General features: G+C 32.8%; 1 protein-coding gene across 3 annotated transcripts; it reads right to left on the bottom strand.

Moving 5' to 3' along the window:
- Window positions 1-13,215: 13,215 nt before the first annotated feature.
- LOC114162779 (inositol polyphosphate multikinase beta-like) lies at window positions 13,216-15,282 on the bottom strand. 3 transcript variants are annotated; one of them, XM_028046755.1, is made up of 2 exons: window positions 14,844-15,282; window positions 13,216-14,209 (listed from the first exon to the last, which is right to left on the bottom strand). In XM_028046755.1, exon 2 carries the CDS (start codon window positions 14,196-14,198, stop codon window positions 13,395-13,397), a length of 804 nt encoding a protein of 267 aa, XP_027902556.1. In that variant the 5' UTR covers window positions 14,199-14,209; window positions 14,844-15,282; the 3' UTR covers window positions 13,216-13,394. The 3 variants fall into 3 exon arrangements, with proteins under 3 accessions (XP_027902556.1, XP_027902558.1, XP_027902557.1); XM_028046757.1 differs by having other exon boundaries at window positions 14,884-15,282; XM_028046756.1 differs by lacking the exon at window positions 14,844-15,282 and adding an exon at window positions 14,346-14,625.
- Window positions 15,283-22,283: the final 7,001 nt, after the last annotated feature.

Below are 22,283 nucleotides of genomic sequence, written 5' to 3'. Positions count from 1 at the left end.
CTTCCTGAACCACCTCTCAAAGTAAATCTTTCTCACTTTAACTCCATCAATAAATTCAGCTCCTTATTTCATAATCCTGGATGCTTGTGCTTACACAATCAAGGTGTTAATTGAATCCATTGTGTTGCTTTTCTCTCTGGTTGATGATATAGTGAAAATCATTATGCTATGTATATTGAACATGTGCGTACATGATATGTAAGTTAAGTTAATTGATTGCTAAACACTTTCATTGTTGAAATCGAAGAGTTGGTACTTTCAACTTTTAGGGAGAAGTTGCATATCCTGCATAATTGAAACAATCACACTCTTCTATTTCATTTCAATTTTTTTTTTTTGCATTTGGTTCATGTTATAATAGAAATTTCAAAACTTTATAATTTTATCTTGATTATGATAGGGGAGGAAAGGGTGAGGGTCATGGTGGATATGGAGCTAATTGGACAATAACTGGGAAAGATAATTTTGTGAGGTATAAATTCTTTCCACCTATTGTGATTCTTGCTAATTATTTTGTTATTGTTAAGTGTTGTTTGACTGCTGTGATTTTGATTTTGATTGCACTAATTGCACTTTGTATTTTGGGTTCAAGATCAAGTTCCTCCATTCCCTTCAAAGACCTTTATAGCTATTGTTGAATGAAAAGAGCTTGGATCTCCTATAGGTGATATATTTTATCAGTTTAACTTGATTTGTACTATATTAATTTATCCTCTTTGACCTATTTTGAGGTTATGCTTAGTGACACTTAATATCCTATATTTATAAAATAAACATTCATCTCTTTTATAATTATTTTAATTACATAACATTTTGCTCCCCTCTACTTTTTAAAGAGACCATAATTTTATATTCTTGGATCCATTTTACTATAAGTAGGTAATTACTATAGGAATTACTAAAAGTAGATTCCAATTACTACTTTTGGTCTACATAGTCATGAGACTTGCATTCTAATTAGGTCATTCTAGTTTGGTTACTATTTGGATATCTCACTTAATAAGTGAGATATATCCCCACAATGTCATGATCTTAAGCATTATGGGAGGACACATGTCTCCACTTAATTTGAATTCTCCCTATTACATTCTAATTTAAGGAATTTATTGTTTTATAGAACATGGGTGAAGCTCCTTCCAATCATGCTTGGATGTATGATCGTTGTTATAGTGGTAGAAGGGGATTGAAGGAGTCTTTTGCCGTAGGCATTGAAGAGTTTATCCGAATAACAAGACAATCTAGATATTTTGAACTTGAATGTGGGATTAGATGCCCTTGCATTAAGTGCGACTGTACAAGGATTTTGACAGATGAGATTGTCAAAGTTCACCTTTATAAAAAAGGGTTCATACCAAATTACTGGATTTGGACATTACACGATGAAGATATGCCACGTGTTGATTTACATGAAGGTGATAATTTTGTCCTTAGAGATGGTCTACGTATTGTTGAAATGGAGCAATTATGTGACATGGAAGAGATGGTCAATAACGCTTTGTGTCAATTTGAATCAGCCCAACAACCTAAAGACACTAACTTAGAAGAGTGTCCTAATGAATCTACCCAAGGTTTTATAATTTGTTGGTAGAGGCAAATCAACCTTTATTTGAAGGGGTGACAGACTCTAAATTGTCAATATGTGTTAGAGTTGTAGCTTGTAAGTCCAATTGGTATTATGACGCTAAGAGGTTAGTATCAAAGTTGGAATAGGAGGCTAAGAATATTGATTGTTGAGTGAGTAGTTGTATGCTCTTTTATGACAATGATAGTGGAAAAAAAGATGCAGCATTGCTTGAATGTAAATTTTGTCACAAACCAAGATATCACCCAATTCGTGAGGGATCAAGGCAGAAAAAACCAATTACATTTAAGTCATGTTCTATTTGCCTATAATCCCAAGATTACAAAGAATATTTTCTTCTATGCAAATTGTGCCCATATGACTTGGCATCATGAAAATCAAAGGCAAGGCATGCTATGCCACCCATCTGATGGTGAAGCTTGGAAGCACTTTGATCATAAACATCACTCTTTTGCGTCTGATCCACGCAATGTGCGACTTGTTCTATGTTCAGATGGATTTAACCCGTACATTCAGGCTTCATCTTCACCACATTCTTGTTGGCCTGTGATTGTTACTCCATACAATCTTCCTCCTAAAATGTGTATGTCAAATCTTATATGTTTTTGAGTTGTATTATACCATAGTCATCCGATCCAAAGGCCTCTATTGATGTTTACTTAGAGCCCTTAATTGATGATTTGAAGAAGTTGTGGGATGGTATCTTGACGTATGATGTTTCGAGGAAACAAAATTTTATGATGAGGGTATATTTGATGTGGACTATTAATGACTTCCCTACTTATGGGATGTTATCTGGTTGGGGCACACATGGTAGATTACCTTGTCCGCATTGCATGGAGCACAATAAGTCATTCACGTTAAATTATGGTTGCAAAATTTTTTTGTTTGACTTACATCGTAGGTTCTTACCTAATGACCATCACTTTAGGAGAAATATTAAAGCCTTTCGAAAAGGCCAAATTGAAACACATAGGCCATCTCCTAGGTTGAGACCATTACAAGTTTGGAGAAGAGTGAAACATTTTCCAAAAGTCATTGAAATTGGTGTTGCAAGGATAGATGGATATGGATAGTAGCATAATTGGACAAAAAGAAGCATTTTTGGGATCTTCCATATTGGAAAGATAATTTGTTAAAGCATAATTTTGATGTAATGCACATAAAAAAAAATTCTTCGAGAACATATTCAATACTGTTACGAATGTGACGGGGAAGACATTATTCAACTTTGGATTATGTGAGTACACTTTATATTATATTATCAATAAAATTTTTATAAAATCATTGTCACTAAACTTTATGGTTTCAATGCAAGTATGTAAATGAACACATTGCCAAGGGGAATGCCATGTCTATTCCTTATTGAAAAGTTTGGAAATAAAAATATGGAATGTTAAAGGTATATTCAAAAGTGGATTGAGAAACACAGACTTTTTTTCCTCCGATTTAAATATATCAAATTTAAAACAACTATAAAATTATATTTAAGAAAATTTTAAATACATTTCACAGTATTAAATTTTTAGTTATTACGATATTAAGATTTTTCATATTTAAAATATAAATTCATATGAAACTTCATGTTATCTTTTTGTTATGGTTAAAAGAGATAATATATAACTACTAATTTTCCAATGTTATCATATCTTTATATATTTTGTAAACATGAAAATAAATAATATGTGAATATTCAAATTTAAATAGATTTGTGATATCTTTATATATTTTATATATTTTGTAAATATGGAAATAAATATTCAATTTTAAAGATATTGAAGATAAGAGATCAAAGATATTACAAATAAAAAAAAACCATTGATCAAATTCATTATAAAAATATGTTTTTCAGCATAAAAGAACATTTTCATATTTATGTTCTCTCTCAATTGTGCATTGTAACATTTTTCTGTGTTGAGTAAATTTTCTTCACAATGAGATTATCTTTAGAGTTGGGCATAATTTACTAAACTATACTAAACTATAGTTAATTGTATTATATTAAACTAAAATATACTAAACTATTCATAATAACAATTGAACTGTATTATAAAATAGTTCAGTTTTAAGAAACTAAACTTATGTTAAGTTAACTATTGAACTTAGTAGATTGAAAGAGCAAAATACTTCAAATAAAATATTGGTATTACGATAAGAATTGGACTTATGTATTTTGTGTCTTACGTTCTATTCTTTCTCTTTCATATTGAAATATTTATTCTATTTTGTCTTAATTTTTTTCTTTACTCTTTCTTTGAGAAAAATATAAAATATTTATAATTAATTTATTAAAAAAAATTATAAATTAATTCAAGATCTTATTTTATTTTGAATGAATTTTACTAATGTTATTTTTATATTATGATTTTACAGAAGTTATTTTTAAAAATTAAATTTTGTGATAGCTAACATTTTTATAATTTTTTATTTATATTCTTAAATATTGAAATTAGTATAATAAATATAAATATTAGTACTAACGTATTTTTTATTTTAAAATCTTATGTAATATTATTTTTTAGTTTTAAAATATTTATTATGTGGCGTCAACTTTTTTAAAGAGAATTTATTTTAAATAATTCTTAAAAAATATAAAAAGTTATTGATTCGTTGCTTCACGAAATATATTTTAGAACTTCATAAAATTTCTAGAACATTTTTCACACAAATATTAATGAATACAAATGTTAAAAAATATTAATTTTGAGAATTTTCTAAAATAAATCCTTTTAAAAAATTTGACGCAACATAATAAACATTGTAAAACTAAAAAGTAATATTACATAAGATTTTAAAATATAAAAAATAAGTTAATACCGATATTTATATTTATTATATTAATTTTAATATTTTAATTACATTTTAAGTTACGAAAAACTTTAATATAAATAAAAAAATTATAAAAATGTTAATTGGTGTATTGAAGTATGATGCATATTTCAAGTATTATTTCCTAAGCACTTTCAAATTATAAACTTTAGATTATTATTGTGTAGTACAATCATATGTAATTAGTACAATTCGATTCAAAATAGTGTAATTAAGTTCAAAAATAGTGCAATTCAGTTCAAAATCAATGCAATGCGGTTCAAAAATAGTACAATTTAGTTCAAAAATAGTGAAGTTTATTCAAAATCAGTGCAATTCGGTTCAAAAACGATTCAAAAACAATGTAGTTAAGTTAAAAATTAATGCAGTTCAGTTCAAAAATAGTGCAGTTCAGTTCTGATATAGTGCAATTCATAAAACAGTTCAGTTTATAACAGTTCAGTTCAGTTTATATTATAGTGCAATACAGTTTAGTGCAGTGCAGTTTAGTCCAGTTTATTTTTAAGAATAACAGTTCAGTTCAGTTTATCTGAACTGTTTTTCAGTTCATGCGAACAGTTTTTTAGTTCAGTGTAATTTTTGGTAGTGCAGTGCAGCTTGGTTTATTTTGCCCAACCCTAATTATCTTGTGACAACTTCTTTGAGATATTCTCTCGGTTACTTACACCATCCGTTTACATATTCATCTCTACATGTATCTTATCTTCAAAGCTTCCAAAAGAAGCGTTATTTTAAGTTGAAACAAGCTCAACATGCACCATTAAAGAATGACACATGCTTTTTCATCCAACCAGAAATCTCCCTTAGTGCAAACTCAACGGTGCAATCTTCGAGTTGAATTTCACGCCTAACCCGAAGAAGAATTATCATCAGGAGTTTTTAAAAATGCTCTGGCATATTTTTCTTTAATTGCCTCGACCAAAAGCATGAACCCTTCTTTGTATCCTAGTATGTGAAGCTGATAGGTCCTTCTCTGATAATCAGATTTTGCTCTTAAGCATCCACACTCTACAAAAGTTATCTTGCCCTTTCAGCCTCTTTAATATACGGTAGGTGTTGTGCCCTCCAAGCATTTTTCCTTTCCAGCAACCACTATGCTCTTCTACCCTTTTTGCTATTCAGCACCTGATACTCATTGTGTCCTCTAAGCATGTTTGCTCTTTGGTGGCCGCTGTACCCTTTGAATAGGGATTTTTTTTATTTTTCTATAAAGATCTTATCTTTTTTCTTGTGAGAATTTATGGGACTTCATTTGTTCTATTTCTGTTTTGGAATAGTTTTAAAATTCATATGCTGTTTGTTTCCGTCTAATCTAGCAATCCCTTAGTCTTTTACAAAAGTAAAATAAAGAATATGTGCTAATACAAATTCTTAAATTTTGCAAAGTGTTCGATTTTTCCCGCTTTCATATATTTCCTTCTCTCATGCAACAATTGGTTAGAGGACGGTATTTAGGGGGAGTGGATTAAGTAATAAACCATTTTTTGTTGGAATCAAATTCCAATTCCTTTTTGTTTTTGCGACTAGCATATTTTTTTCTATAAATTCTTCCTTTTCTATTTTTCCTTTGGTGAAACAATAATTAAAAGATTACGGACTATGCATTTTCTTATTAAACGTGAAGGAAAAGAAGTAAATAAGAATAATAATTGTGATTGATGCCACACGCATCGATGCTATCAAGGATTTGTTTTGACTCAAAGATTTATTTGTTATTATAAATCTTTTACAATTTTATATTGAAATTAGCTTTTGAATGAAAAATTTATTGTAACGTACCAATTTAATAAAATAATTCTAATAAATAGAACGAGTTTCATGTTTATAGTTAAAATAGAGCACTGACAGTAAGTTTATTAGAATTAACTTTTTACACTTATCCCAAATTATATTAGAATGGAAACCCAAAAACACAACACAATGCCATGAATAGAATCTAAATACAGATTAGATTAAACTGGAAATTTGCTCGCAGAGCAAGAAACTACAAAATAACAATACACAAGAAGAAAGGCTCAACAATGACCAATAAAGGAACTAGGAAGCCTAACCACACTGCAGCCTCCCCACCAACATCACGATCACCAAGAGTTTCCACATCTGCTCACACCAAGGATTTGGTGATCATCGCAAAAAGAAAACCAAATAGAAACACAACACAAAGAGAAAGTGCAAGCTAGAGATAAAAATAATTTCCACTATATATGTATACAAGCAGATTTTTAAACAAACATTTTAGTAAGCACTCAAAGCATGTGAAGGCAAACAATGCAAGATCCTCAACTCAATTATCCGGATTATACGCTTGATATAGAATTCTAAAGGAAGTATGCACCTATGCTGGTTTCCAAACTCTGCAGTGTCTAGACACAAGGGGTTATCACCCAACCACACCCTAAGGTTAATCCCATGATCATCTAAAGTCATTATCCTGCCAAAGACTAGGACCTCCTGCCACTCTCGCCACATAAATCATTCTACTTTATATGAGTGTGAACAATTATTAGAGTTCAGGATACCTTCCTTTATCTAGACATCTCCTATATCAAGGTATATACTAACCACACCATCACCAAAAGTTTCCCATGAAACTATTTTACCAACATCATTCCACATGCTATCTCAAGCATTATAATCTCATACCAATGTCCAACCAACCAACCAATTCATGTTTAATCTCATGCCAAGCAAAACATATGACTATATCATCACATTGCATAAAACATACGTGGCATCATACTTCATGCTTTAAAAAGGGTAAACAAATCAATCATGGGAGCATACAAGCATTCAAACAACTTTGTTGTCAATCTTGCTCAAGCTAAGGAGCTCAAGCTAAGGAGCTCTCGCTCAATAGACATGAGTCTCTTGCACAAGCGAAAAGCTCTCATCTAGGCGAGATTGAAATCAGAGAGCATTATAAGGGTTCGTGAGTTCTCGCTTAAGCGAGGCCTCCTCGCTTGAGCGAGATTTCTCTCGCTCAAAACTAGAGCTCGTCGTCTTAGCGATAACTCGAGCAGAACCTAGGGTGAAATTCTTGCTAATTTCTCTTAGACGAGGGTTGCTTGCTTAGGCGAAAACAACATAGCTCTTCCCGTAGAAAAAATTCATCCACATCCACATACCCAAATTCAACGGGTATCAAACTTTTGTCCCATCCCCATCCCCACCAGGTAACGGATATAATCTTGTACTCGTTTTCTTACTACTTCAATATTAATTTTAATTAATTGTTATAAAGTAATAAAAAATTACTGTAAAGGAAACATAATATTATCAAATGTTCCATATTAGGAGGATGATTGTTTCTTCGATATCAAATACTTTGAAATAAATTATAGTTGTTTACATTTTATATTAGAATACCAAATAAAGTTTCATGAGAGCCAAAACATTTATTAAATTTGAAAAAATTAATGAAACCTAGTTGATAAAATTTAAAAATATTTAAAAAAATATAAAAGGAAAACAAATATTCAAATTAAAATATAGTTTAAATGTTTGTTTACTTCAATTTTTTAAATTCTAATGAATCTATTTTTTATACACTAATCAAAGTTATAGTACATCATTTAATCAAAATGACGCAAAGAACAAATAATAAACATAATAATAAAATTTTGACATAGATCTTGTATCTTTTGAACTCCAATATATGTTGGATGGTGATAAAAAATATTCATGACAATTACATTAAATTTTTATATTGTGGTAAATTAAAGTTATTTATACAATTATAGTGAAAAAATTAAATTGTGATTGATAATGAGTTAGAAAATAAAAAATAATTAGATAAAATATATTGAAATAGTATTCTTGCATGATGAAAATAAACAAATAAAAATATTAAAAAATTAACAAATGTGTATGTTAGAAAAAATTTGAGAGACTATTGAAAGAAATTGCACAAAGAAAAACAAATGTATAATTAATGGTATGATAAGATGAAAAATACCTTAGAGATTTAAGAAAATTTTAAAATATCAACATATATACTCAATGGTTGAGAAATAATGAAAAAAAATTTAGTGAAACAAAAGAGTTCTTCAAATAAAACAAAAAAGAATAATAATAAGTAAATATTTTTTTATATTACCTAGTAAATGAAATGTTTATGCTATTAAACACTTAAATTGAGAGTATTAAACATTATCATGTGAAAGAAAAATATACAATAAATAAGAATATTAAAAAATAATAGAAATATTCAAATGTGAGACATAAAAAAATTTTAATTGACATACATCATTTTAACATAATTACATCAAGTTTATGATAAGATGAAAAATATATTGGATATGCGAATGAGTTTCATGATAAACCAAATAATTAGAAGAAATAAAAAAATAGAAAGTATATATATATATAGGGTTACTTAATTAATTGTGAATATTTTAATAATTTAAACGGGGACTAGGCCGGGGACGGGTTTCGTCATCTCATACTCATCCCCATACCCAAAATCAATGGGTATCAAACTTTTGTCTCATCATCTGTTTTCTTACTACTTCAATATTAATTTTAATTAATTTTGTTAAAACAATAAAAAATTACGGTAAAGGAAACATAATATTATGAAATATTCAATATTAGGAGGATGATTGTTTCTTCGATATCAAATACTTTGAAATAAATTATAATTGTTTACATTTTAGATTAGAATACCAAATAAAGTTTCATGAGAATCAAACATTTACTAAATTTGCGAACATTGAAACCTAGTTGATAAAATTTAAAAATACTTTTAAAAAATATAAAAGAAAATCAAATATTCAAATTAAAATATATTTTAAATGTTTGTTTACTTCAATTTTTTAAATTCTAATGATTTTTTTTTTATACACTAATACATGACTTGATCAAAATGACGCAAAGAACAAATAATAAACATAATAATAAAATTTTGACATAGATATTGTGTCTTTCGAACTCCAATATATGTTGGATGGTGATAAAAAAATATTTATGACAATTATATTAAATTTTTATATTGTAGTAAATAAAAGTTATTTATACCATTATAGTAAAAAAAATACAATATGATTGATAATGAGTTAGAAAATAAAAAATAGTTAGATAAAATATATCAAAATAGTATTCTACATGATGAAAATAAACAAATAAAAATATTAAAAAATTAACAAATATGTGTCTTAGAAACAATTTGAGAGACTATTAAAAGAAATCACATAAAGGTAAACAAATATATAATCAAGGGTATGATAAGATGAAAAATACCTTAAAGATCTAAGAAAACTTTTCAAATATCAACATATATATACTAAATGGTTGAGAAATAACGAAAATTGTTTTAGTGAAACAAAAGAGTTCGTAAAATGAAACAAAAATTATTAATAATAAGTAAAAAAAAATTGTATTACCTAGTGAATGAAAGATTTTTGCTATTAAACAGTTAAATTAAAAGTATTAAACATTCTCATGTGAAAGGAAAATATACAATAAATAAAAGTATTAAAAAATAATAGAAATATTCAAATGTGAGACATAAAAAAATTTTAATTGACATAAATAATTTTAACATAATTACATAAAGGTTATAATAAGATAAAAAAATATATTGGAGATGCGAATGAATTTCATGACATACCAAATAATTAGAAGAAATAAACAATAGAAACTATATATATATATATATATATATATATATATATATATATATATATATATATATATATATATATATATATATATATATATATATATATATATATATATATATATATATATATATATGTATGGTTACTTAATTAATTGTGAATATTTTAATAATTTAAACGAGGACGAAAATATGGCGAGACGTGTATTATGGCGGGTATATATACATCCTCATACCCATCCCCATACCCAATTGAAAAAGTCGGAGATTCCCCATACCCATACCCAAACACAGTCAATGCAGAGATTTTAAGAAAAAGAACCATATTATATTTTATTAAAATATTATTATACCTATTTCAAAATTTAGATTCTATTAGGAATACTTGTTTATTGAATATTATACAATAGCACACTGCAGAAATAAAAGTACAAAATACCATTTCTACACACTCGTAAAACCTTTATATAATTTTAATTTCCCAACTAATTCCCTAACCTTGTGTTTGGATGGAGCATTTCAACAATGCTTAGAAATTGAAATGCTTTACATTTGAATTGCTTGCAATTAAATTCTATTCATTTTTTAAATAATTTGTTTGGATAAGAAAATTAAAATACCTTACATTTCAATTTCTTGTTTTAAATTTTTTTTTGAATTTATTGTGAGATAAAATTTAATTTTAACAATATTTATTTTAGGTTTAATTATGTTTTAAGTTCATGATAAATTTGGAAACCCGACGATCAAGAAGGGCCTGACGACACGGACGAGTCCGACGACCCGGACGAGCCCGACGACCTAGACGGGTCGACGACCTGGACGGGTCCGACGACTCGGACGGGCCTTCCAAACCGTCAGGCCCGTTTGGGTCGTCGGGCTCGTCCGGATAGTTTGACCCGTCCAAGTCGTCGGGTCCGTCTGTGTCGTTGGGACCGTCCATGTCGTCGGGTCCGTCTGGATTGTCGGGCTTGACGGTTTGGAAGGGTCCATCCGGGTTGTCGGGCCCGTTTAGGTCGTTGGACCCGTCCAGGTTGTCGGGCTCGTTTGGGTCATCGAGCCCGAAGGTTTGGAAGGGTCCGTTCGGGTCGTCGGACAATCCGTGTCGTAGGGCCCATCCGGGTCGTCAAGCTCATTCGGGTCGTCGAGCCCGTTCGGGTTGTCGGACCTGTCTGGATTGTTGGGCTCGTTAGATCATTGGTCTTGTCCGGATAGTTTGCCCCGTCCGAGTCGTCGGGCCATTCTGGGTCATTGGGCCCGTTCTGGTCGTAAGGCCCGTCCGGGTCATCGACCCGTCTGAGTCGTTGGGCCCGTCCAAATCGATGAACGGGCCTGTCTAGATCATCCAGCCCATTTAGGTCGTCGAACATGTCTGGGTCGTCGAACTCGTATGAATCGTCAACCCCATTTGTGTCATCGAGCCTACCAAAGAGTCTAGAATGTGAGGTTGAGTGAGAAGAATTTCAAATTTCGCCTATTTTGAGGGTATTTGAATTTCTACTAATTTAACTAATTGAAATCCTTCAGAAAAATGCTTGCATTTGAAATGTTTTTTAATTTGTGTATCCAAACAAAGCATTTCATTACAAAGTAATCTAAATTCTTCAAAAAAAATGAATTACTTCATTAAAATACTCTATCCAAACACACTCCAAGTGACCTTTCATTAAAACAAGGAAAACTCAAATATGTAAGATGCTATTGAGAGATATGAATGTAATTTTGATCCAATGGAACAAACAAGAGTCAAATATGGAAATAATAAATCTTATCTCGATATAACATATTATGTAAAATATATTTTATACATTGGTTTTTAATGCAGTTGATGCAGAAAGTGCTGATGTCAAGTCCTTTGTGTGAAAAAGTTTTAATGATAACACCCTGCCAAGAAACAAATTGCAAGTCTTTCAAGATTAAGTTACTATTGTTTCAATTACCAATCTGAAGTATGCAAGCTCCAACAGAATCAACTTACTTGAAGAAAATATGATTACAAACAAACTAGACTAAACCTGGTTTAGAAGATAAAAAAAGGAGTAGGATTATAAATTTTGTGGTCAGAACATGGATTTGGTAGTAGTAAGAAGAGGCAAACTAAACAATAAACGAGATAAATATATATATATATATATATATATATATATATATATATATATATATATATATATATATATATATATATATATATATATATATGCATTGTTCAAAAGCTAAAAGCTAAAAAAGTGTAACATCATAAGCAACAAGCTCATAATTAAAACTGTCAAAACGGGTAATTTGGATTAGTCCAATCCGGCTCGATCCATCACGGGTTGATTACTTAGTGAGTCAATCCAACCTGACTCGCTGATTAGCGAACCAAAAAAATTTGAACTCGACCCGGCCCACCACGGGTTAGTAGGTTAAACAGGTTGGTTTACAAACTCAATTAAAAAAATAATTATTTTTTATTTTTTTCAGTCAAAACTAAATTATAATTCTAATTAAAATCTAAATAAACTTTAATACAATCCAAATACAAATCAAAATCACAAAAATACAAATTATCTATGTGTTGGCTAAAAAAACAATTTAACATGACCCAAACACAAAGTCCAACTTAACAAAAAAACACTTGTGTGACCTTTTATTTGCGGGTTAGCTCACCAACCCACTCATCACGGGTTCAACCCAAGTGAACCGAGTTTTAAGTGAGCCGAACAAAAATAAACCCATATTAAAATTTACAAAAAAAAAAATTCAACCCAACCCGAATCTATAGTCAGCCAGGTTGATTCGTGGGTTCCAACCCATTTTTACAACTCTACTCGTAACTAATATGTGGTTAGGATAAAAAACTTAACAGGACCATTAAGCATTGATGCAATCAGAGCAAGCCAAATATCAGACGATTCATGCACTTGCAATATTCAAAAGCAACCAGAAAAAGCATAAATTTAAAAGCAATCTTCAAAAGCAATATTCTTGAAATTTTTCATAACTCACAAGAGAGTATGGTCTCAGAAATCCATATTACATCAAATACCAAGAATTCAGGTCCAAATTTTGAAAAGGCAAAAGGTATCAAACAAGTTTATCCAATGGTAGATCAATCAGTGAACTAAGTTTATCCAATGGTAGATCAATCAGTGAACTAGTGCTTCTCATAAGAATAAGGGATGGTAAAAGTATCCAAACCTACGGATATCTATGAATAAAACCCACAAAAATTGCATTACCTGGAAATATGAACAATTGAATGGAACATAATACAAGCAAAATTGTCTGTTATGATGATGACAGAAGGAGTCAAATGAGTAATTATTATCTGATAATATTCTTGAACAAGAGTGTGAGAAAAACAGAGAAAAAAGAACACAGGACTCAATGATGAAGAGCTTGAAGGATGTCCCTGATGAAGTTGATGAAGGAACATAGGCCACCCAAGAAGTTATGATCAATCACACCATTTCCAGAAACTACATGAGCAAAATCAACAAGTTTGACCAGAGGCTTGGTGTTCCCCTTCTCCTTCTCATACACCACCAGAACAGAACAAGAATAGAAATGATATAGAGTCTGAACCTCAAACCACGCTTTCAGCTCCACCAGCCGCTCGAAGACGGCGCCCAAAACCTCCGCCGCAAAGTCGCAATCGGGGTCGGACTGAGAATTGTCGGAGTTGGAGGAGGAGACAAATTTGCGGAGGACCACAGCGACGCCCTCAGCGGAAAGGGTTTGGAGAAAGGTTCTGGAAGGTTCCCAGGAGGAGAAGGAGTCCTTGATGCCGGTGATTCGGAAGCCGAGGGGGACGGTTGAGGTGGTTCTATCTTTGTTGAGACATTTGGCGATGTAGTCTTCGGAGTGACCGAGGTGCCATGTTCGGGAGCCGATTTTGACGTCCATGACAGAGGGTTTGGTGTAGGGCGAGATGAGGTCCTGGAGGAGGAGGTGGGTGTGGGGGCCGGAGCCGTCGGAGGCGGGGACGACGGCGGTGCCGTGGAATGTCGGGAAGAAGGGGCGGATGGAGGGTGGCACGGTGAGGGAGGTGTAGAAGGAGAGCTCAGCGGAGCCCCTGTCGTTGTCTTGCAGTGGCTTGTAGAACTTTCCAGAATCGTCCACCAGGGGACCCAAAACGCCGTTCTTCGCCATGTGACCCGCCACCTGGTGCTGCGGCACCTTCAGCATTTTTCAAGATTCTGAAACGGGGAAGAGGGTGTGTGAGAAAGAAAACGCGAAACAAACAAACAAACAAAGTGTTTGATGAAATGCTTAAGAAAACTAGAATGCATATATGGTGTTTGATGAAATGTTAAAATGAACTAATTATGTGACCGTGCAACGTGGATATCCTTTAATCAAGCTAAACATGTGAGATGCTCCTAACGCATGGATTAAACCAAAAGAAGCTACTGGAATTGAACTGAAAGCATTATATGTAGATGCAGGATGGTTCGTATTGGTCTCTATTGAACATAGGAACAAAAATCACAGCGAAATGGTCGAGTAAAATTCAAAACACCAAATTTTGAACCCTAGTTGAACAAAAGTGACAAACAGTTGCACGAACAATTGCACGAACGTGAATTTAAATGCATCGAATCACGAATTGAGTGTGGAAATGATTCGAAAACATTACATATAACATCACAAAGGAATCACAAACAAGAAACAAACGTAAGAAACACTAGAACGCAGAATTCGAAATTGAAAATTCATGTAACTGTGTATACTTCATAAACTCAATTTATCAAAGACAAGAAAGAAATGAAAGAAACAAACGGTGAAAACAAAATGAATATACAATTTTATTGAATAGAAGCATATTCTTACAAACAAATGTTCGGTGAAATCACATTGTTTGAAAACTCACAAACAATGTGAACTAGGAAAGATCTTGATCCAATGCTGACTGTATAGTCACGGATCCAAGTTCCATCCAAGAAACAAACATGAACTATGGAAGATATTGACCCAATGCTGGCTGTGCAGTCACTGATTCAAGCTTCCTCCAAGATTGTGCAGAACAATGGTGGAAAACAGAAAGGAAAACTCAAAGAGAAGTGGTTCTGTGGTAGCGTGAGTGAATGGTTCTCGTGTGGATGTGGTGGTGTATGTTGGCTCTCACGTAGAGAGAGTGAAAGAGTGAATGGTTCCTGGTGTGGTGTGAGGCGTGATGGTTGGATGAATGAATGTTGGTTCTGGTATGGTTCGCGTATTATTTACATGATACGTTCATCCCCAACCTTTCTTCTTTCACTCTCAAAACTCGATAGTATTTTTATTATTTTCTGTGCTTTTGAATATTTTTCTCAGTCAAACAAACAATGTATGTGCATAGTGAGTCTATGTACATTGAGAACATAAAGCAAAAGGGATTTTTTTTTTTTTTTATAACTAGTTTGAGACACGGTTCGTATGTTTTTGTTTTTGTTTTAATTTTCATTATTAATAATTAATTTTATTATTATTATATTTGTATGAATAATTTGTATATAATAATATTTAAACCAAAGACATGGATAATATAAAAATAAAGTTAAACAATTATTTTATTTTATTTTAACATGTGTTAAAATGTTTAATTATGAATAGTAAAATCTAAAATAATTAAATCGGATATGTTCATCAATTATCACAATGTTTATTTTGTAATTTAAAAATAAAAAGTTAAATGAAATAGTTATAATAGGTTGAATATAATATTCAAAATAATGATTATCTTTAAATATTTAACTTTTATAATAAATATAAATGCTAAGAACATAATAAAATAAATATTGTGTTATGTTACAAAGTAAATCATAATATAATGTATCAATTTTTCGAAATTAAAATTTTGACATATATATATATATATATATATATATATATATATATATATATATATATATATATATATATATATATATATATATATATATATATATATATATATATATATATATATATATATATATATATATATATATATATATATATATATATATATATATATATATATATATATATATATATATATATATATATATATTTATATATTAGAATCAGTAATATTTTATAACATATTATTTACACATTTTACATATTATATTTTGTAACATATTATTTACACAGTTCTTGGCTTTTTGTTAATTCTGAAACTCGAGCTCCAAGTTATATATTTCGTACTTCAATATTTTGTAAACTCTTCTATTCTTTGAATTTGATATGGCATTGACACGAATGCCATAAGTATATGCTTCACATCAAATGAGATGTAAAAACACATAATAAAAATAAAAAAACCAAAAAAATTTCAAGGAAGAGGTGTGGTACATCATCTGCTTGCTTTTTTATCTCCTCCACAAGCTACAGTGATATAATTTGTTTTAGCCTGATATCTAAATGTTCCCGTAGTAAGAAAGTATAAGCATTGCATTCTAATATCGTATGGGAACAATAATTATTCATACACTATTTGAACTTTGAACTTGTGCATAGGGTGCAATAATCCTTGCAAAGGTGAAATTTGGATTGGGTGTGTTGTTGGGTTTTTATTTTATTAGTCGTTGGGTGGTTAATGTACTAGTCGTTGGATAGTTAATGTATTAGCCGTTGAATAGTTAATGTACTAGCTGTTGGGTAGTTAATGTACTAGTCGTTTATAGCCGTTAGGAGTACAATTGATGAAAATTGTAAGCCTATAAATTGTATTGCTTATGGCATGAATAAACACAATGCAAAGTGAATAAGTTTTCCATTCTAGAGCCTCTTTCTCTTAACAAAGTGGTATCAGAGCTAGGTAGACAGCCAGAGAGCTAGAGAAAGCTAGGTTGTTCTTGAGTGTTAGAGAGAGCCAGTTGCTCGAGTGTCTGAGTGAAACAAATAGTAAGAGAGAGTGATGGCCAACAATATGTCCTTACCTCAGTTGACACAAAAAGCCAACTACGATAAGTGGAGCATGCAGATGAAGGCCTACCTCAGATCCCAAGACGTATGGGATGTAGTTGAAAGTGGCTTCGAAGAGCCAGAGGATTCTGATGAATAGACAGTCGCTCAGATTGCTACATTGAGAAAAACACGAGTCAAAGATAGGAAAGCTATGTATGCATTGTACCGAGCTGTGGATGATGTAGGCCTTGAGAAGTTAGCAAACGCTACGACTTCAAAAAAGGCGTGGGAGATCCTGGAGAAAACATATAAGGGAGATGAACGTGTGAAACAGGTTCGTCTTCAAGCTCTCAAAGGAGAGTTTGAGAGGTTGTTAATGAAGGAGAACGAAGGGGTAACCGAGTTCATATCTCAGGTGGAGACTATAGCAAACCAACTCGACAAGAATGGGGAGCCGTTGCCTGCAAATTGAGTTGTGAAGAAAATTTTGAGGTCATTGACAATTGATTTTGACAACATTGTGTGTGCCATAGAGGAATCCAAAGACCTCTCAAAACTCACGGTAGAGGAGCTTGCTGGGTCCTTGGAAGCGTATGAACAAAGAAGAAGAAAGACGAAGGAAGACTACTTTGGCCAAGCACTCCAAGCAAAGACAAATTTCCAGGAGAAAAAGTTGTTTTATACTCAAAACACTCAAAGCAGAGGAAGAGGCCGGGGAGGTAGAGGAAACGATCGGAGTGATCAAGGTCGAGGTGGACAGGAAGTAGAGAGAGAACATACCAACAACCAAAATTGGCACGGAAGAGGACGCGGTTCGTGGAGAGGAGGTCGGGTGAGCAACTCAAACGTTGAGTGCTACAAATGTGGCAAGTACGGTCACTATGCAAAGGATTGTAACTCGGATAGGTGTTACAATTGTGGTAAAGTTGGGCACTTTGCAAAAAAGTGTCGATCTGAAAGTAAGAAGGAAGTGACGACCAATTTTCTCACAGAAGATGTTGAAGAGAATGGAGGGTTGTTGATGATGTCAATAGCCGAGGATATGCAATTGATGAACTTGACAGGACAACAAAGCAGTTCAACCAACTCGGTGTGGTACCTTGACACAGGTGCAAGCAACCACATGTGCGGAGATGGGCACTTATTTAAAGACTTAGCAAAAGTAGAAGTTGGAGATGTGTCTTTTGGAGATGATTCAAAGGTTGCAGTAAAAGGTCGAGGAACGATCTGGTACTTGCAGAAAGATGGTCGAGTTAGGGAAATTTGAGACGTGTACTATGTACCTGATCTCAAAAGTAACATTTTGAGCATGGGACAGTTGATGTAAAAGGGTTACTCGATTTTAATGAAAGAACGAGTACTAGACTTGCAGGACAAACTTGGACGTTTGATTGCTCGTGTAGAGATGAAGAAAAAACGAATGTATAAGTTGGAATTAAAGATCATACAAGAGAAGTGTTTGAAACTTGATGTCCAGGATGAGAGACAATGATGTGGCACTTCCTGTTTGGTCACTTACATTTTGCTGGGCTGATGGAACTGGTGAAAAAAGGTATGGTGCATGGATTGCCAAGCATGGAGTTCAAAAGTAAATTGTGTGAAGAATGTATACTCGGCAAACAGTCGAGGACTTCGTTTCCGAGAAATTCCAAGTACCAAGCAAAGGAACAACTAGGCCTAATTCATACTGACGTGTGTGGACCAATTACTCCTGAATCCTTCAGTGGTAAGAGATACTTTATTTCTTTTGTAGATGATTTTTCACGAAAGACATGGGTATACTTCTTGAAGGAAAAGTCTGAGGTGTTCAAGAAGTTTAGAGTGATGGTGGAGAAGGAGACAGACAAACACATTAAGACTGTTCGGTCTGATAGGGGAGGCGAGTTCACATGAACAGAGTTCATGAAGTATTGTGAGGAGCAAGACATATGAATATTTTTGACAGCCTCATACTCACCACAACAAAATGGTGTAGCTGAGATGAAAAACTGAACTATTCTTGATATGGTTCGGTCCATGATGAAGAGTAAGAATATGCCAAAGGAGTTTTGGGCAGAAGTCGTACAATGTGCCATTTATATACAAAATAGGTGTCCACATGCAAGGTTGAATGAAAAGACACCACAAGAAGTATGGAGTGGACAAAAGCCGAGTGTGTCTCATCTCAAGGTGTTTGGCAGTGTAGAATATGCCCACGTACCAAGTTAGCAAAGAACGAAACTCGAGGATAGGTGCAAGAAGTATGTGTTTATTAGGTATGATGAGATGACAAAAGCCTACAAATTGTTAGACCCAATAAACCAAAAAGTGATAGTAAGTCGTGATGTTCGAGTAGATGGAGCCAATGAGTGGAGTTGGAACAACTAAGTTGAAGAGATGAATGAAGATACTAGCTCGTCAATTGTTATACCACCAGCTACAGAAAATTTTGAAACCACTGACGATGAAGATGAACCCCGACGACCCAGAATACGAACCATACAAGAATTGTATGAGTCTACTGAACAGGTACATGTTGTTTGTCTTTTGGTAGGTTCTGAGAACATAACCTTTGAGGAGGCGGTGCAAAATGAGAATTGGAGACTTGCAATGGATGAGGAGATCGATGTAATTGAGCGCAATAACACGTGGAAGTTGTCCAATCCCCCAACAAGAGCTCGACCCATTGGTGTGAAATGGGTATACAAGAAGAAGATGAATGCTCAAGGTGAAATAGAGCGTTACAAAGCCCGACTTATTGCTAAGGGCTATAAACAAAAGGAGGGAATTGACTATGCTGAAGTGTTTGTGCTAGTCACTAGAATGGAGACAGTTCGACTGCTAATTTTAATGGCAGCTCAGCACAAATGGTCGATCTATCAGATGGACGTGAAGTCAGCATTTCTGAATAGAATCCTGGAGGAAGAAGTTTATGTTGAACAACCACTGGGATACATGAGAAGAGGAGAAGAAAAGAAAGTACTAAGATTGAAGAAAGCGCTTTATGGGTTGAAGCAAACTCCTCGGGCATGGAATTACCGCATTGACAAGTACTTCAAGAAGAAAGGATATGAGCAATGTCCATATGAACATGCTTTGTACATAAAGAAAAGTAAAGGTAATGTAATGTTTGTTGCTCTTTATGTAGATGACCTTATATTCATGGGGAACAATGCTGAGATGATTCAAGAATTCAAGGACATAATGACAAGGAGTTTGAGATGACAAACATGGGATTGATGGAGTACTTTCTTGGCTTGGAAGTCAATCAGGGTGAGAAAGGCATTTTTGTGTCCCAAGAAAGGTATGCCGAGGAGATCTTGAACAAGTTCAAGATGACAAATTGCAACCCGATTTTGACCCTAATGGAACAGGGTACAAAACTCTCGAAGTTTGATGGAGGAGACCGAGTTGATGCCAACAAGTACCGAAGCTTGGTTGGAAGCCTTCGCTATCTGACAAGTACAAGGCCAGACTTACTACTAAGTGTTGGTATAGTAAGTCGGTATATGGAGGAGCTGAGCTACAGTCATTGGAAGGTTCTGAAGCGAATACTAAGGTATATTCGAGGAACAATATCACTCGGACTATACTATACTAAGTCAGACAACTACGAACTAGTAGGGTACTCAGATAGTGATTGGTGCGGAGATGTAGACGACCGGAAAAGCACATCCGAGTATGTATTTTTCATGGGCCACATAATGTTCACTTGGCTTTCAAAGAAGCAACCCATAGTAACATTATCAACATGTGAAGCTGGGTATGTTGCAGCATCATGGTGTGTATGTCATGCGGTATGGCTTAGAAATCTTCTAAGCAAACTAGAGATGAAACAAGAAGAAGGTACTGTCATACGAGTGGACAACAAGTCAGCCATTGAGTTGGCAAAGAATCCGGTCAACCATTGAAAGGAGCAAGCACATTGATGTGCGTTTTCATTTCATTTGAGAACATGTAAAGGAAGGCAATGTGGAGCTGGTGCACGTGGGAAGCCGAGATCAAGTTGCAGATTTGTTTACAAGGTCACTACCCACTGTGTTGTTCAATAACTGCAAGAAATTGATCGGGATGGAGGATAAAAGAAACATTTAAGTTTACGGTGGAGTTTTGTTGGGTTTTTATTTTAATAAACTTAAATGTATTAGTCGTTGGGTGGTTAATGTACTAGCCGTTGGATGGTTAATGTACTAGCCGTTGAATAGTTAATGCACTAGCCGTTGGGTAGTTAATGTACTAGTCGTTTATAGCCGTTGGGAGTACAACAGACGAAAATTGTAAGCCTATAAATTGTATTATGGCATGAATAAACACAATGCAAAGTGAATAAGTTTTCCATTCTAGAGCCTCTTTCTCCTAACATGTGTAACCTATGCCTGTCATAGAAATAAAAGAATCATTACTGAGACTTACTGAAATTCGGGAGCTTGCAGATGTCAAAATTTGAGGTACATGTTATGGTATGGTTAGTGTAGTGCCATGTTGGGTAATCATCAGCGTAGATTGTTATGAATAGTTGTTGTGAATCGAAGAACATTACCATTGATACGAGGATGCATTGAAGGAACTATGTCCACCCGAAGTTCCCCAAAACCTTCTTTATCATTTCATCCCACAACACAATCATCTTCTAATGTTGCTGAAGAACATAACTAGACTTGGTTGCATCTTTGAGAAGTCGAGAACCTTAAGAAGTTGAGAGCCTTTGAGAAGTCGAGAACCTTGAGAAGTTGAGAAGTCAAGAATCTGGAGAAAGTCGACAAGAACTTGGAGAAAGTTGACGAGAACATGGAGAAAGACGACGAGAACATGCGAAAGGCGATGAACCAAAAGATGAAGTAGATTCGCCATGGCAAAAAATCAACAAGAAATGAGTAATTGCGGAAGCTGTTTTTTTTTATTTATGTAATACCATATTAGATATGTATAAGCCTTGAGAATGAAAAAAGAAAAAATAACGCACAATAGGTGTTTGATGAAAAATAACTCAGAGAGCTTTCTTACTTTTCATTTTGATTTATTAGAAACTTGTTCAATATATAAAATACAATATTGCATGATATAAAGGAAAAAGTAAAACTTAAGATATCATCATAATACATAATATTTGATAATAATAATAATAATAAAAGAGAATAAAATATATTATATTTACATCAATAAAATTAAAACCAAGAGATATGTAATATCTCTGACACATTATGGTACATAATATAATAAATTTAAGTTTTAAGTTCTTTATAAACTTTGTTGATGTTAATTTATTTGTATTCTATGCTCAAAAGTTTTATATCTTTTAATTACGTAATGTGACTATTACCTTACATCATCATTACTTGTTCACATGAAAAAAAAAAAACAAAATGACATAATTAAATTTGAAGTCCCTCATAAATTTTGTGGTATTTTTAATTAAGTTCC

Source organism: Vigna unguiculata, chromosome 9 (assembly GCF_004118075.2).
Source record: "Vigna unguiculata cultivar IT97K-499-35 chromosome 9, ASM411807v1, whole genome shotgun sequence".
Classification (NCBI taxonomy): Eukaryota; Viridiplantae; Streptophyta; class Magnoliopsida; order Fabales; family Fabaceae; genus Vigna; species Vigna unguiculata.
The sequence above is the reverse complement of the archived record's forward strand: the minus strand, read 5'-3'. Positions and strand labels throughout refer to the sequence as shown.